The sequence below is a fragment of the Quercus robur genome, chromosome 5 (assembly GCF_932294415.1).
Source record: "Quercus robur chromosome 5, dhQueRobu3.1, whole genome shotgun sequence".
NCBI classification, from domain to species: domain Eukaryota; kingdom Viridiplantae; phylum Streptophyta; class Magnoliopsida; order Fagales; family Fagaceae; genus Quercus; species Quercus robur.
Window position 1 is genome coordinate 57,880,553 of NC_065538.1, and position 14,030 is coordinate 57,894,582.

The 14,030-nt window shown below is 37.7% G+C and overlaps 1 protein-coding gene across 1 annotated transcript; it reads left to right on the forward strand.

Moving 5' to 3' along the window:
- The first annotated feature begins 248 nt into the window (after window positions 1-248).
- LOC126728423 (protein NUCLEOLAR COMPLEX ASSOCIATED 4-like) lies at window positions 249-2,277 on the forward strand. Its single transcript, XM_050434245.1, has 5 exons — window positions 249-308; window positions 1,435-1,493; window positions 1,605-1,779; window positions 1,884-2,057; window positions 2,263-2,277. Exons 1-5 carry the CDS (start codon window positions 249-251, stop codon window positions 2,275-2,277), a joined length of 483 nt encoding a protein of 160 aa, XP_050290202.1.
- The last annotated feature ends 11,753 nt before the right edge of the window (window positions 2,278-14,030 follow it).

Here is a 14,030-nt window from a genome sequence, read left to right on the forward strand (position 1 = left end):
CTATGATTTTACAATCCCACCTAATATAGAGAGAGTGTCAATTGGACCCAAATAAAAAGTATTCCAATAGAGTGTCACGTTTTGAGATTTTTGGCCTCTTTAGATGATGCATACAAATGGATGTAGTGATGTATTGTAATTATATCAATGAATATATAATTTATGTGATTATTTAATATACCATTGTGTATTTTTTTTTTTCTCAAATAATGTAGGATCTTATGATCAATGATCCGATCCTATGATCCATGTTTCCGCCTACTTCCCACGATCCTACGAAGGATCCCGATTTTGAAAACCTTGGTTTGGTGATTTAATTGTCTTAATTGGATTTGTATGTAATTTGGGATAAGGGTAACATGAGTCTAGTTCAAAGCTTTTGGAATATTTTTCTACCTAAAAATATCTTTTAACTTACTCAACAATTGATTTTCTTGGAACTAAAATAAAATAATTAAAAAAAAAAATCAAAGGCACCAAAAAAAAAAAAAAAAAAACCCATATAGAAAGGAACAAAAATTCAAATTTTGCCATTATTATATTTTAGCATGAAATGTAATGCAATGGCCACAAACTATTGATGTGACCAGCTTTTTATTGGTTTTCATTTACATGTACCATGAAAACAATAATCTAGTACGCCACCTTTTCCGACAAAACAGAAGGTATAACCTATTGTTTCATCTTTGTATGATTCATCCCCTTCAAGGTAACAACGAGACTCGGCAGTTTGAATATCATTTGGCGAGCGAACTAATTGATTATTGGCACCTACATATTGTACATTAGTCATGTAAGCAGTTCATTGATATTCACCATTATCAAATTTTCCACTACCCATTTGAGGGCTAGCATTATCATTTGGCCCAGTGAAAACATAGCCTCCCCATTTTAATGTGTCTGCTCCAGAATTTAACTCAAAAAATAGTTTGTTTGGAAAATATCCAACTGGATGAGGTTCAGTACTAAAATACACCCACCATTTTCCAGTTCTAGGTGAATCTGCTCCATCCTGTTGTTATCATATAACCAAAAACAATAAAAAGGAAAAGGGAAAAAAAATGGAAATCAGAAATTTTGCAAAAAAATTATTTGATAAACTAAATTTCTAATTGTAAACATGCATTCAAATCCTATGTTAAAAAAGAAAAAAGAAGAAGTAACTATTACCCAAATCATGGAGAAATGCAAAACCACTTGATCAGCGGTACCGAAATTAGAGACCTTCTCTATAACACTCCAACTGGAACTTTTGTTTATATATATATATATAACAATAATTTATGAGTTGAGTTCTTGATTCTTAATATTAGCACCAATTTGATTGGTTTTTGGTAATTGCAGTCTCTCTCTCTCTCTCTCTCTCAGCATGTTTATTATTTGTTTTTGCTGTTCTTTTTATCTTAAGGTGCTCCATTATTTTCTCACGTTCAGGTTCTTGTGACTCTCCACCAGGCCGTCATTCCTTATCTGTCTAATCCCATAATGTTATGGTAAAATTTACGTACTTAGTAGACTTCGTATTGTTTCATATTTTACATCTTGCGTCTTTTTCTCTTTTGAATGGTGAACTTGTGTCTAATTTACTCCCTGACAATGTGCAGTGATTTTTTGACGAGATCATATGGCATTGTTGGTGTTGTCAGTGTCATGGCTCTTAGCAGTCTCTTCATCCTCGTGACACAGTATGGTTTAGAGTACCCTAACTTTTATGAAAAGCTTTATGGTTTATTGGTCCCTTCTATCTTCATGGCAAAACATCGGGCAAAATTTTTCCAGGTAACTACATAGTTCATCTTTACGCTTTATGCTTTACCGTTGGAATTTAGGCTCTTCTTGAGCAATTTCTTATTTTCTAAGTAAATGCAATGTATTTTCTGTAGCTTCTTGATTCTTGCTTAAAGTCTACACTTCTCCCGGCATATTTGGCAGCTGCTTTTGCTAAGAAATTGAGTCGGCTGTCACTTTCAGTTCCTGCTTCAGGATCATTGGTTATTATAGCTCTGATTCACAATCTTTTACGAAGACATCCTTCAATCAACTGTTTAGTGCACCAGGTAGCAATACAATCTTACTATTTACTATCAATTATATTTTTTTGGTTCAATTTTCCCATGATCCATTTGACCTTTGTGCAAGTGGGGTTCACTGGGTTTATTATTATGAGTGGGATTGTAGGTAGATTCTATATTGTGCATTGCATAAATTGCATCTCCTTTGCTTGTTTCTTGAAACTTTTTCTCTGTTTGTTGCCTAATGCAGAATAACATAACATAAAAATTGGAATTAAATAGGTTGTTTTCCACGTGGTAAATACCAGTATGTTAGATAGGCTTTATAATTGTGGTATGGAGGAAAACATGCTGGGTTTTAGAATATCAAGGTTTTCTACGTAGTATAATGATAAAGTTGCCACCTGATTGTGTGATTGGTAGTACAAGAAAATTTAGAGGGGCAGCACGTACTTCAATGATACAATTAGACCAAGTCATATTATTGGCCCCCACTATGTTTTTACAATTATTAATTGAAGACTTGGCATAGGTGTTTGCAGCTCCATGATGTATTTTGCTGCCAAAGTTGTAGCTTTTGTCCATGAAGTTGACAAGAGTTGCTAAAATTTATGTTAGTTATGAAAAATACACTTTGGCATCAACAGTAAAAGGATCAAATGTAATGTACGAAATGAAATATATGGATGATTGAGAGTCAAACAGAGGAAAGAGTGAGAGTAACTCTTTTAGCAGGAGTTTTGGACACATTGCATTATGCTGCATATGAAGCTTTATCTGTTTACTATTTTGAACTATGAATGGAAATGGCAAACTTTTTCTTGGAGTCCTATTATGTTCTGGTTGTGTGTTCAGTAATTAATAGCTGTCAGTTTAGTCACACTAGATTGGTTGGTTTCCAGTATGTTCAATCCAATGAAGAAAAAGCACATAAGGTTCACCAAATTAGATTTGGCCACTCGGATTTTTACTTTCTAAACTTTGGTGAATGAATGGTTTTGACCCTGTATCCACTAATTCTTTAAATATCATAATTTTAAGTTCAACTAATAACTCTTTCCAATGGTTTAAATATATATATATATATATATTATATATTTTTACCTTTCATGTATTCTGTAAGAAGGGCTAAATTAGAAGTTTGTGCAGGAAGTTCAAGAGGAAACCGCAAAAGAAACATATGCAGATCTGTCCAGCAGGAAACTAGGCATTGATCATTTTGACAATGAGGAAAGTAAACCTACAAAGTCCAAGGCCATAAGTAAGTATCTTCTTGAATCTTTTTCTATTCCTCTCATCTATATATTACTAAAAGCTGAAGCGTAGCGTTTAATGCTACAGCTCTCACATTACGCCACATCAGCTGCCACATCATTTTCTTTAAAAAAAATATAATTTTCCCTTCAATTTTAAAATAGTTTTTACAATTTTCAGCCCTATAAATCTCAGCCTTATAAATGTAGCCCACTACTTATTTATTTACTCCCACTATCATCCTATAATAAATTTGTATAATTAATCCAGCCCACCTCTTATTTATTTAGTTCCACTATCAAGCCCAACCCAAAACCTTTTCAATTCAGCTTAAAGGAAAAAGAAATTAAAAATATAAAACGTTCAAGCCGGTTTGGAAGAAAGGAAAAAAAGAAGGGGGGGGGGGGAGCGTTCAAGGGCCTTTTCAATGTAGCTTAAAGGAAAAAGAAATAAAAAATATAAAACGTTCAATCTGGGTTGGAAGAAAGAAAAAATAAAAAAGGAGGGGGGAAGCGTTCAGGGTTTTGCTTGAAACAGGGTTTGACAAAAGGTATTGTGTAAGAAACACATCGTGGGGAATGGGAAACAGACCGTTTGAATTTCTCCCACCTTTTTGTTCTATGGTTACGCACAAATAGATGGTTTGAACTTCTGCTCTACAGTTTCACATCGTTTCACAGTAAAGGGGAAAGAATCTGATACGATTTGAAGCTGTGAAAATTTCCCCACGTTCCTGCTCTACGGTTTCACAGTAACAGCCGCCTATCTGACTTCCTTTTGTGAATTTTTAGACCCCTTAAAATATAATTGGATTAACCTAGTTAATTAGCCAAGTTATTACTTAGTCCAAATTCCAGATCTAGGTTATCATGATCAAACAATCATATCATTCATAGCAGCGGAAAAATAAATAACCCAATGATATGATGACCTAGGAAACCAAACTGGTAAAAACCTGGGAATGATTTAACCTAGCTATCCTCAAGGTAAACCTGAATCTACTATGAAAGAATCGAAGTTTTTCAATAGGACTTAGACCGCTAACATCCTATTGCTACCCACCAATAGAAACTTACTGACACGACCATGTGTAAACTCTGAGATCATGGACTCCTCCTTTCTTGGATTCTCCAGCAAGTACAAGCACACTCGCTTGTGTTTCTTTAAGCTTCTTAGTGCAGCAACTGAATGATCATCAAGTTCTTGAACGAATCTCCTTTTGATAACCTTAAACTTGTGTAAAGGAAAGCTCCTCACAAATCTCACAAGAGATTTACACAAACCACAATATGAGCGTAAGGTTGAATTTATTCAACCATCTAATTGGCTTTATTCCGTGCCAAATTTGCTTGTATTTCAGCATTTAGTAACCCTGTATTTAGGTGGGCTTGTTGTAAGGGTAGTGAGTGAGATAGAGTGAAGTTTGCTCAAGAGTGTGCAAGAAAACAGAGACTCGCGGCTTGGCCTCGCGGGTGACTCGCGGCTGCAAGCCGCCAGACGTAGCACACGTGCCAAGCATGCCGGAAGGTGAACAGTCATGCTAGCTGGAGCACTACAGGACAACTGGCCATACGGTTATCTCGCGACTGGATCTCGCGACTTAGTCAAGTCGCGAGGTCAAGCCGTGAGCCACCCCTGTTTTGTAAAACCTGACGTTTCACATTCCTCTCCCACTCCAGTATAAATACCCTTTTTACCCACAAATGTAAGAGAGCTTCGAGAGAGAATTTTGAGAGAGAAACCCTAAAGAAAAACAAGATTGATTCACCCACAATCTATACATTAGAGTCTCTTCAAATTCCTCAACTCTCTTCCTCTCCATTGTCAAATCCTTGAGAGGCATTTTACCAAACCTTGTTCTCATCATATTCATCACTGTGTGAGAGCTGTTTGGATTTCTGGGAAGCAGTTAGGAAGGAACCAATCTTCATTGGTTGATACTACGGTCTAGTAGCGGAATCCGGGAAGCTAGAAAAGAAAAAGGTTCGGCGCAACCTCGTTGGAGCAAGAAGCTTGGAGGGCTTAGGTGCACTGTGTAGATTAGGCTTGGAGGGTCTATTGCTGTCCATGTATCCCAACTATATTTTCTAGTGGATTGTTTACCACTTGGAGGGCGGCGGAGAGGTTTTACGCCGAGGGCTTCGGTTTCCTCTTCGAAAACACATCGCTTGTTGTCTTTGTATTTGCATCTTCCTTCCCTTTTATCTTTGCCGTTTATTATCTGTTGTGAGTTGTGATTTAATTTGGCTTAGATAGTTTTTCCAATTCCATATTATAGCTTATGTTAATTTTCCGCACACTTGTTGTTTGACATAATGCTTGAATTGGTTAAGTTGTAATTTGGGGGTCTAAACGTTCAAGGGTGTTTATACACATATTTGAACTTTCAATTGGTATCAGAGCGGGTACACTTGTTGTGGTTTTATTACCTAAGTGTGATCCTAGACCCCTGTGTTGTGGTAGCTGTTATGGAAAATACCATGCTGAATTGTAGCTTAAGTGTTTGTGAAAATGACTCTATGCATATGTGTGAAGGGTGTTTTACTAATGATCTTGTAGAGTTGTTAAAAACTAAGAAACATGCTAGAATATTTGTTCACATGCTGGAATATTTTGAAAATCAGAATCATGTCTTACACAGTAGCATATCTGAATCTAAATCATTGATTAAGAAATATAAAAGAAAGAATAGAATGTTGTGTGAGATGATTGAGAGTCTGAAAATGAAAAGTCAATCTGAAAGAAGCAAGAAAACTGATAATGAGTTTGTGTTTGAAGGTCAAGAATGTTTGTCTCATGTGAGCTTATTTGTGCATACCTCATTGAAGGTGTTTAATGCATGTTTGTGGTATCTTAACAGTAGGTGTTCTCGCCATATGACAGGGGATAAGTCACTGTTTAAGACACTCAAAGAAAAGGTTGGTGACTATGTGACCTTTGGTGATGGAAGTCATGCTCAAGTCCTAGGCAAAGGAACCATTGAGATACCTGGATTACCGCTGTTGAAAGATGTGTTATACATAAAAGGGCCGAAGGCAAATCTGCTGAGCATCACTCAAATTTGTGATGATGATTTCCTGGTACAATTCTCTAAGAAGGGATGCTTGATCATCAATGAAGATGGGATTCAGGTTTTGGAGGGAAATCGTACTACAGATAACTGTTATGGAATAGTTCCCACGACACCCATATCGTGTAGAAGTGCTCGTGTGGATATGTTGGAGCTGTGGCATCACAGATTTGGGCATGCCAACTTCAAAGAAGTAGCAAAAGTGTCCAAACTTGAAGCAGTTAAGGGACTTCCTAAGTTTGGAAAGGTGAAGAAGACCGTTTGTGGTGCATGCCAAATGGGGAAGCAAACAAAGGCAAGTCATCACAAGGTGAATGTGATTGCTACTTCTCGGTGTTTGGAGTTACTTCATGTTGATCTAATGGGGCCTACCAGAACTGAAAGCCTAGGGGGAAAGAGATACATTATGGTCATTGTGGATGATTACTCAAGATACACTTGGGTTGAATTCTTTAGAGAAAAATCAGAAGCATGTGAGAGGTTGGAGATTCTGTGCAAGAAACTACAAAACGAAAAAGGGGTTCCCTATTGCCAAAATTAGAAGTGATCATGGGAGGGAATTTGAGAATGCAAGATTCGAGTATTTCTGTGAAAAGAATGGAATCAAAAGAGAATTTTCAGCCCCCAAAACTCCACAACAAAATGGAGTGATAGAGAGAAAAAATCGGGTGATTCAGGAAATGGCAAGAGTCATGTTGCTTAACAAGCAAATACCTCAAAAATTTTGGGGAGAAACTGTCAACACCTCGTGTTACATTGGCAATAGAATATTTTTCCGAGTAGGAACAAAGAAGACAGCCTATGAGATTTGGAATGGAAAGAAGCCTAGAGTGAAGTATTTTCGAGTGTTTGGAAGTAAATGCTATATCCTAAATGATCGGGAGAATCTTGGGAAGTTTGATGCGAGAAGTGATAAGGGTATTTTTCTTGGGTACTCTACTACGAGTCGAGCGTAAAGAGTTTTTAACAAGAGAACTAAGACAGTGATGGAGTCCATAAATGTCAAGATTGATGATGCCTTATCTAAGGTGGAGATGATTGATGATGGAGAAGGGCTGAGCACCAAAGAGCCCGATGTTAAGGTCGAAGCTCTTGATATAGAAGGTGAAGAACCTACACCAGAAGAAGAATCGACTCCCATCAACCCAAGAATGGAAACGAGATCGATGTCTAGAACATCAAGTCCTCTTACTCCTCCGGAAGTTCATCCTTCTATCTCTCGAAGTGATGAAGTCTCCACATCAAAGAAACCATCTTCAAGAGTAATTACGAACCATCCGGAAAGCAACATCATAGGGTCTCTAGATGAAGGCCTTCGCCTCAGAAAAGGAAACATCCTGTTAGCCAATTGTAAGGTTGAATTTAATCAACCATGTGTTGGCTTTATTCCATGAAAAATTTGCTTGTAATATAGCACTTAGAAACCTTGTATTTAGGTGGGAATCATGTAAGGGTAGTGTGTGAGAGAGTGTGAAGAAATGCTCAAGACAGTGCAGTGAAGAAGAGACTCGCGGCTAGGACTCGCGGGTGGCTCGCGGCTTGCAAGCCGCTAAAAGTTGCTCATGTGCAGAGCATGCAGGGGAGCTGAACAGTCACGCCACCTGGAGCACTACACGACAAAAATCCAGACTGGCCATTAAGTTAGCTCGCGACTTGAACTCGCGACTCAGTCAAGTCGTGAGGTCAAGTCGCCAGCCAGCCCTGTTTTTGGAAAAACTGACTCTTCGTATTCCATTCTCACACCAATATAAATACCCCTCATTCCCACAAGATATGTGTGGATATTCAGAAAGAAAAACCCTAAGAGAGGTTTCTTCAAAACACCCACCCAATTAGAGAGAGCTACTCATTCTTAGAGAGAAATCTTTGTAGTCTCTTCTCATTCCCTCTCTCATTGTCATACCTATTGAGAGGAGATTTCTATCCAAACACTACCCACACCCATTCAGAGTGTTGAGTGTTTTTGGAGCTTTGGGAAGCATTGGAAGATGCCAAGGATGGCGGATGCTACGGTCCAGTAGCGAAATCCGGTAAGCTAGAAAAGAAAAAGGTTCGGCGCAACCTCGTTGGAGCAAGAAGCTTGGAGGGCTTAGGTACATCAGGTAGATTAGGCTTGGAGGGTCTATTGCTGTTCATGTATCCCAACTACATTTTCTAGTGGATTATTGACCGCTTGGAGGGCGGCGGAGAGGTTGTACGCCGAGGGCTTCGGTTTCCTCTTCGATAACACATCGTGTGTTGTCCTTGTGTTTGCATCTCTCTTCCCTTTATCTTTGCCTTTTATTTTCTGCTGTGGATGTGTTTTTAATTGGCTTAGATTGTTTACCAATTCTGTATTAAGCTTTTGTTCATGTTTCGCACATTAATTGTTTGATTTAAAGCTTGTATTGGTAATTTGTATATTGGGGGTCTAAACATTCAAGGGTGTTTATACACATATTTGAACTTTCATTTGGTATCAGAGCGGGTACACTTGTTGTGGTTTAAATACCTAAGTGTGATCCTTGACCCCTTGTGTTTATTTGCCATGGATTGTGCTTTGTATGCCTCTTTGCATGATTTGGTTGGTGATGAATGTAACATGCCACATGTTTGTGAAAATGCCTCTATGAGTGTTAATCCTCATAAGTGTGATGACATGTTATTTGAATCCATGGGTGTTGTTGACAAACTCTTGAAGAAAAATGCTAAGAAGTTTCAAAAGAATTTGAGCAAGTTATTTTGTGAAAAGGATGATTTGATTGCTAAACTCAATGAATCCAACAAATTGGTTGAGAAATATAAAAAACTTGCTGAAATTTCTCTTGAAAAACTGAAAGAATTTGAATGTTTGAATATGGACTTGGATGCTAAACTTGTTTTGTCTAACAAACTTGTTGATGATCTTAAATGTGAAAATAAATCTCTTAAGATGCATGCCAAGTGTTTGATTGCTGAACCCATTGATAAAATGGATGATAATATTTGTTGCAATCATGTTGTGGTACCCGATTTTGTGCCTAGTGTGTGTTCTACCTTAAAGGACAAATCGGCGTACATTCCTCCACATAAAAGAAATCAAAAGGTGGAGAGAAAGGCTGTTAAGTCAAAACCTTCGTTTAGGTCTCAACCTAAGGCTTTGGATGGATCTAAGTTTGTTCCAACTTGCCACCATTGTGGTGTGATTGGTCATATAAGACCTCAATGTCATAAGTTGAAGAGGGAACAAAACCATGTTGCTAGATCCATTCCCAAAAGGCCTAGTGGACCTAAACACATTGTTTGTCACCATTGTGGTGCCTTTGGTCATCTAAGACCTCATTGCTCTAAGTTTCAAGCTCTTAAGAGAATTAAAAGAAAAGAAAAACTTGAGTTTTTTGGAAGTTGTGCTAAAAAGAGTAAACCGGTTTTGAGTGAAAATAGTATGTTGTTAAAGAAAATGTTTAATGCTCTTAACTCCTTGACTATGTGCATCTCCGGTTCTCATTCGTCCAACCCTCGTCTCGCTTCTCGTGAGACACTCATTCCAAACAATCGTTCCGTTTGGATGAGGAAGGGTTCCTATGGTTGAGCTTTTGCTCTTTTGGTCCTTGATCTAATTCTTTCGATTTTTGTAGGACCCTTCATGCGTTAAATGTCATATCTTCATGCATTTTGTGCATCTTGCATTTATTTGTATGCATTGTTTCGTTTTTTATCTTACTTTTATGTTTCTATTTTGTGTGAGTAAAAATCCAAAACCACATAAAAAGTGAAAAATTCAAAAAGTTTGATCGTATATGTTTGAGCACATATCACATGTGAGTTTGGCCTTGTACCTTTGTACAAATGGCTTTGTGCATTTACGAGCTTAGCTTGTTATTTTTGCACTTATATCTTTGTGGGAAAAATCTTGACATCTTTGTGTGATTCTTGTAAATCGATCTTCAAGCTTGTCATGAATGATTTGTCAATAGTCATGTTGGTTTTGATACATGCGTAGACTTGTCCTTATATCTCTTCCCACTCTTTTATTTTTATTGCTTAAAGAGCTCAATAAATGTAAATCTCAAAATGAAAAGAGATAATGAGCTGCAAAAGCCGTCGCACATACTAGTATTCGACTAGGAAAAAGTGAAAGCGACTTATATGAAAATGTATGATGCCCAAAAAGCCAAAGGCTTGTTCATCAAATTGAAATATCAAAAATTTCAGGCATCAATCTCAAAAATGAGATGTATTGCTCAAAATGAGTTGTATTGATTCAAAATGATCAAATGATATGAATTGTAAGAAGCCAAATGAAAAGCTTCAATCTTATGTAATCATTTTCTTGTGGGAGATCATATATGTTCACTTCTATAATTGAGATAGACCACTTGACTTAGTACTAGTTGTGTATGACTTGATTGAATTGATCATTGAAGCTTCACTCTAGACTAAGGACTATTCCACATTTGATACACACACATAACACACTTGCCTTATGTTCAATGAATGTCTTATTCATTTGTTAGATTGTACTTGTCTAAATGTGTCGTGTGTGTGCTCAATCTTATATGGATTAATCCAAAAATATTTTTGATCATTTTATATGTTTTTGGAAGTGATTTTTATCACTTTTTGTGTTTATGTTTAGTGCTTACTTTGTTTTTCAATGTTTAAACATGTTCTGTTTTGAAAAACAAGTGTCAGAATTTTTGGCCACTCATTTTGGCTACTTGTGTGAGCTGCCAGCAAGCTGCCAGTTTTGGCTACTCGGTTTGGCGGCTTGCAAGCCGCGAGTTTAAGCTACGAGTTCATACAGAGAGGTTTCGCGGCTCACTCGCGACTTGGCTCGCGACTCGCCAGTCGCGAGACGCCCAGAATCAGCTTTTTAAAGAGCTCTTTTTCGTGGGAAACTTGTTTTAAACCTCTCCCATCCTCTCTAAAGCCCATCTTTCAATATTTTTACATCAAAACCCAACCAATTTGAATGGTTTTTCAATTCATTAACATCTCTAAGGTAATTATAAACTCTTTTCATTGATTTTGATCCTTAGATTATGTTTTGGAGAGTTTTGTGCTCTTGGTTGGGATTTTCATCATAGGGGTTGGGAAAACTTATTTTTTTTTCAATTTTCTTCATGGGATTGGTTTCTTTTGTTGATATGCATTGGATGTTGGCCCTTTGCGGCAGAAAGAACATGTATTAAGGGTGGATTTCATGATGTTCATGCATTGTATCACATTTTTGTTCATAGTGTGCATGCTAGGTGTTTGATAAAATGCCTCTTAGACATTTTCTCGCTTGTTTGGACTCCGATGAGTACCAAACTTTGGGGTTTCTCATGTTTCCTCATTAGGAACATGTTTAGTTCATTGGTTGTGTATTTTAACACACTTTGCCCCACATGTGCATTTTTCATGCATTGGTCATGCATGCACTTAGCCACCTCTTGCACACACCTTTGCTACCCTTGTCATGCATTGGTCTTTACCTTATTTCTTCATCCTAGCATGTCATGTTTACCTTATGCTTTGTAGCATGTTACTTTATCTTAGATTTGAGCTTCATTTTCTCATTCATCTTGCACCCCTCATGCATCATTATCATTGTTCGTTCATTCATCTCTTGCCCTCTTTTCTCCTTGACCCTTTGTCTATTCTTGACAAAAAGGGGGAGAGTATACTCTAGAGAGTATTCCGGAGTGTTTTGTCATTTCTATATGACTCTTGTTATGACTCTTGTGCACATTTGTAGGGGGAGAGATTTTCCATAGTGGAGATGCATATACCAAGGGGGAGAAGACATTATGTTAACTAGAAAACTTTGTTATGTTTGTTTTCTTGTTGGCTTTATGGTGCTTTGAGTTATGCTTTGTTGTTCTCATTGCATCATGTTTGTGCTTTGGACATGCATACTTCCTTATGCTATTGTGCTTCATTGAATGCATGTTTGGATGATCAATTGCTTTGCTATGTGTTCATTGTAGTCATTTCTATATGACTGTTTTGGTGTTTGATCAAGTTGCTCATATGTTTTACATCATGTTTACTTGATCGCAATTTTCTTGTTACATTATACTTGTCCTTTTATTACTTGCTTTACCTTGAGGGTCTAATGTGTTTTGTGCAAGTGTTTCAGGTTACAAGTATATATGTTCCAAGTGCATCACAGCTTCTCATCACTTTGAAGGGGAGAAACTTTATGCACTTTTAGTTTTTATTGTTTAAGTTTTTATTCAATATAATGTGTTTGTACCCATGTGCTTTTATAGCTTTTAGGGTTAATGTTTTATGCATAGTTTGTAGGCTTTATGGTATGTACCTTGCTTAATGCAGCCTTTATGCTATGTTGAAATCAATACTTTAATCTAAATGTCTTGCATTTTGATTTATGTACTGTCACTCTTGTGCCCTTGTAGGATTGTTCCTAGATGCATATACCTTGTGTATTATGCATTGGTTGAGTGTTGAGCATACAAGCATCTTGCCTTGGGCTTGCTAACTTGTATGTCCTTGTATTCATTCCAAGTGTGAATGAGCACTGTGATCACTACTGAAAGTTCAAAAACGTGTACAAAAACACTTTTGAACGTTTAGACCCCCAAAAACCAATTTAATCAATACAAGCAATATGTTAAACAACTAGTGTGCGGAAACTTAACATATGCTATAACATGGAATTGATTAAACAACTATCTAAGCCACATCAAAATAAACCACAGCAGATTAATGCAAAGGCAGAGATAGAGAGGAAGGAAGATGCAAACACAGCGATAACACCAGATATGTTATCGAAGAGGAAACCGAAGACCTCGGCGAAAAACCTCTCCGCCGCCCTCCAAGCGGTAATCAATCCACTAGAAAATACAGTTGGGATACAAGGACAGCAATAGACCCTCCAAGCCTAATCTACCCAATGCACCTAAGCCCTCCAAGCTTCTTGCTCCAACGAGGTTGCGCCGAACCTTTTTCTTTTCTAGCTTTCCGGATTCCGCTACTACACCGTAGCATCAACCAATGAATATTGGCTCCTTCCTAACTGCTTCCCAGAACTCCAAACGTCTGTCTCACAGGGATGATAATGGTGAGAACCAGGTTTGGTATAAAGGCCTCTCAAGGATTTGACAATGGAGAGGAAGAGAGTGAGGGAATTTGATGAGACTCTAAGGTAGAGATTGTGGGTGAAACAATCTGGTTTTTCTTTAGGGTTTCTTTCTCAAAATTCTCTCTGGAAGCTCACTTTCAATCGTGGGTTAAAAGGGTATTTATACTGAAGTGGAGTGGAATGCGAAACGTCAGGTTTTTCCAAAACAGGGGTGGCTCGCGGCTTGACCTCGCGGCTTGACTAAGTCGCGAGTTAACCGTATGGCCAGTTGTCCTGTTTTGTCCTGTAGTGCTCCAGCTAGCATGACTGTTCATCTTCTAGCATGCTTGGCACGTGTGCATCTTCTGGCGGGTTGAAGCCGCGAGTCCCGCCGCGACACTCTGTTTTCTTGCACACTCTTGAGCAATCTTCACACTATCTCACTCACTACCCTTACAACAATCCCACCTAAATACAGGGTTACTAAATGCTGAATTACAAGCAAATTTGGCACGGAATAAAGCCAATTAGATGGTTGAATAAATTCAACCTTACAATCTCCCCCTTTGGCTATTCCGTGACAAAACCCTAAAACAGACTCTAGACTTAACATGTGAGTTGGGAACAGTTGATCAAAACTCACTCACACCTAATTCTAGAAGCT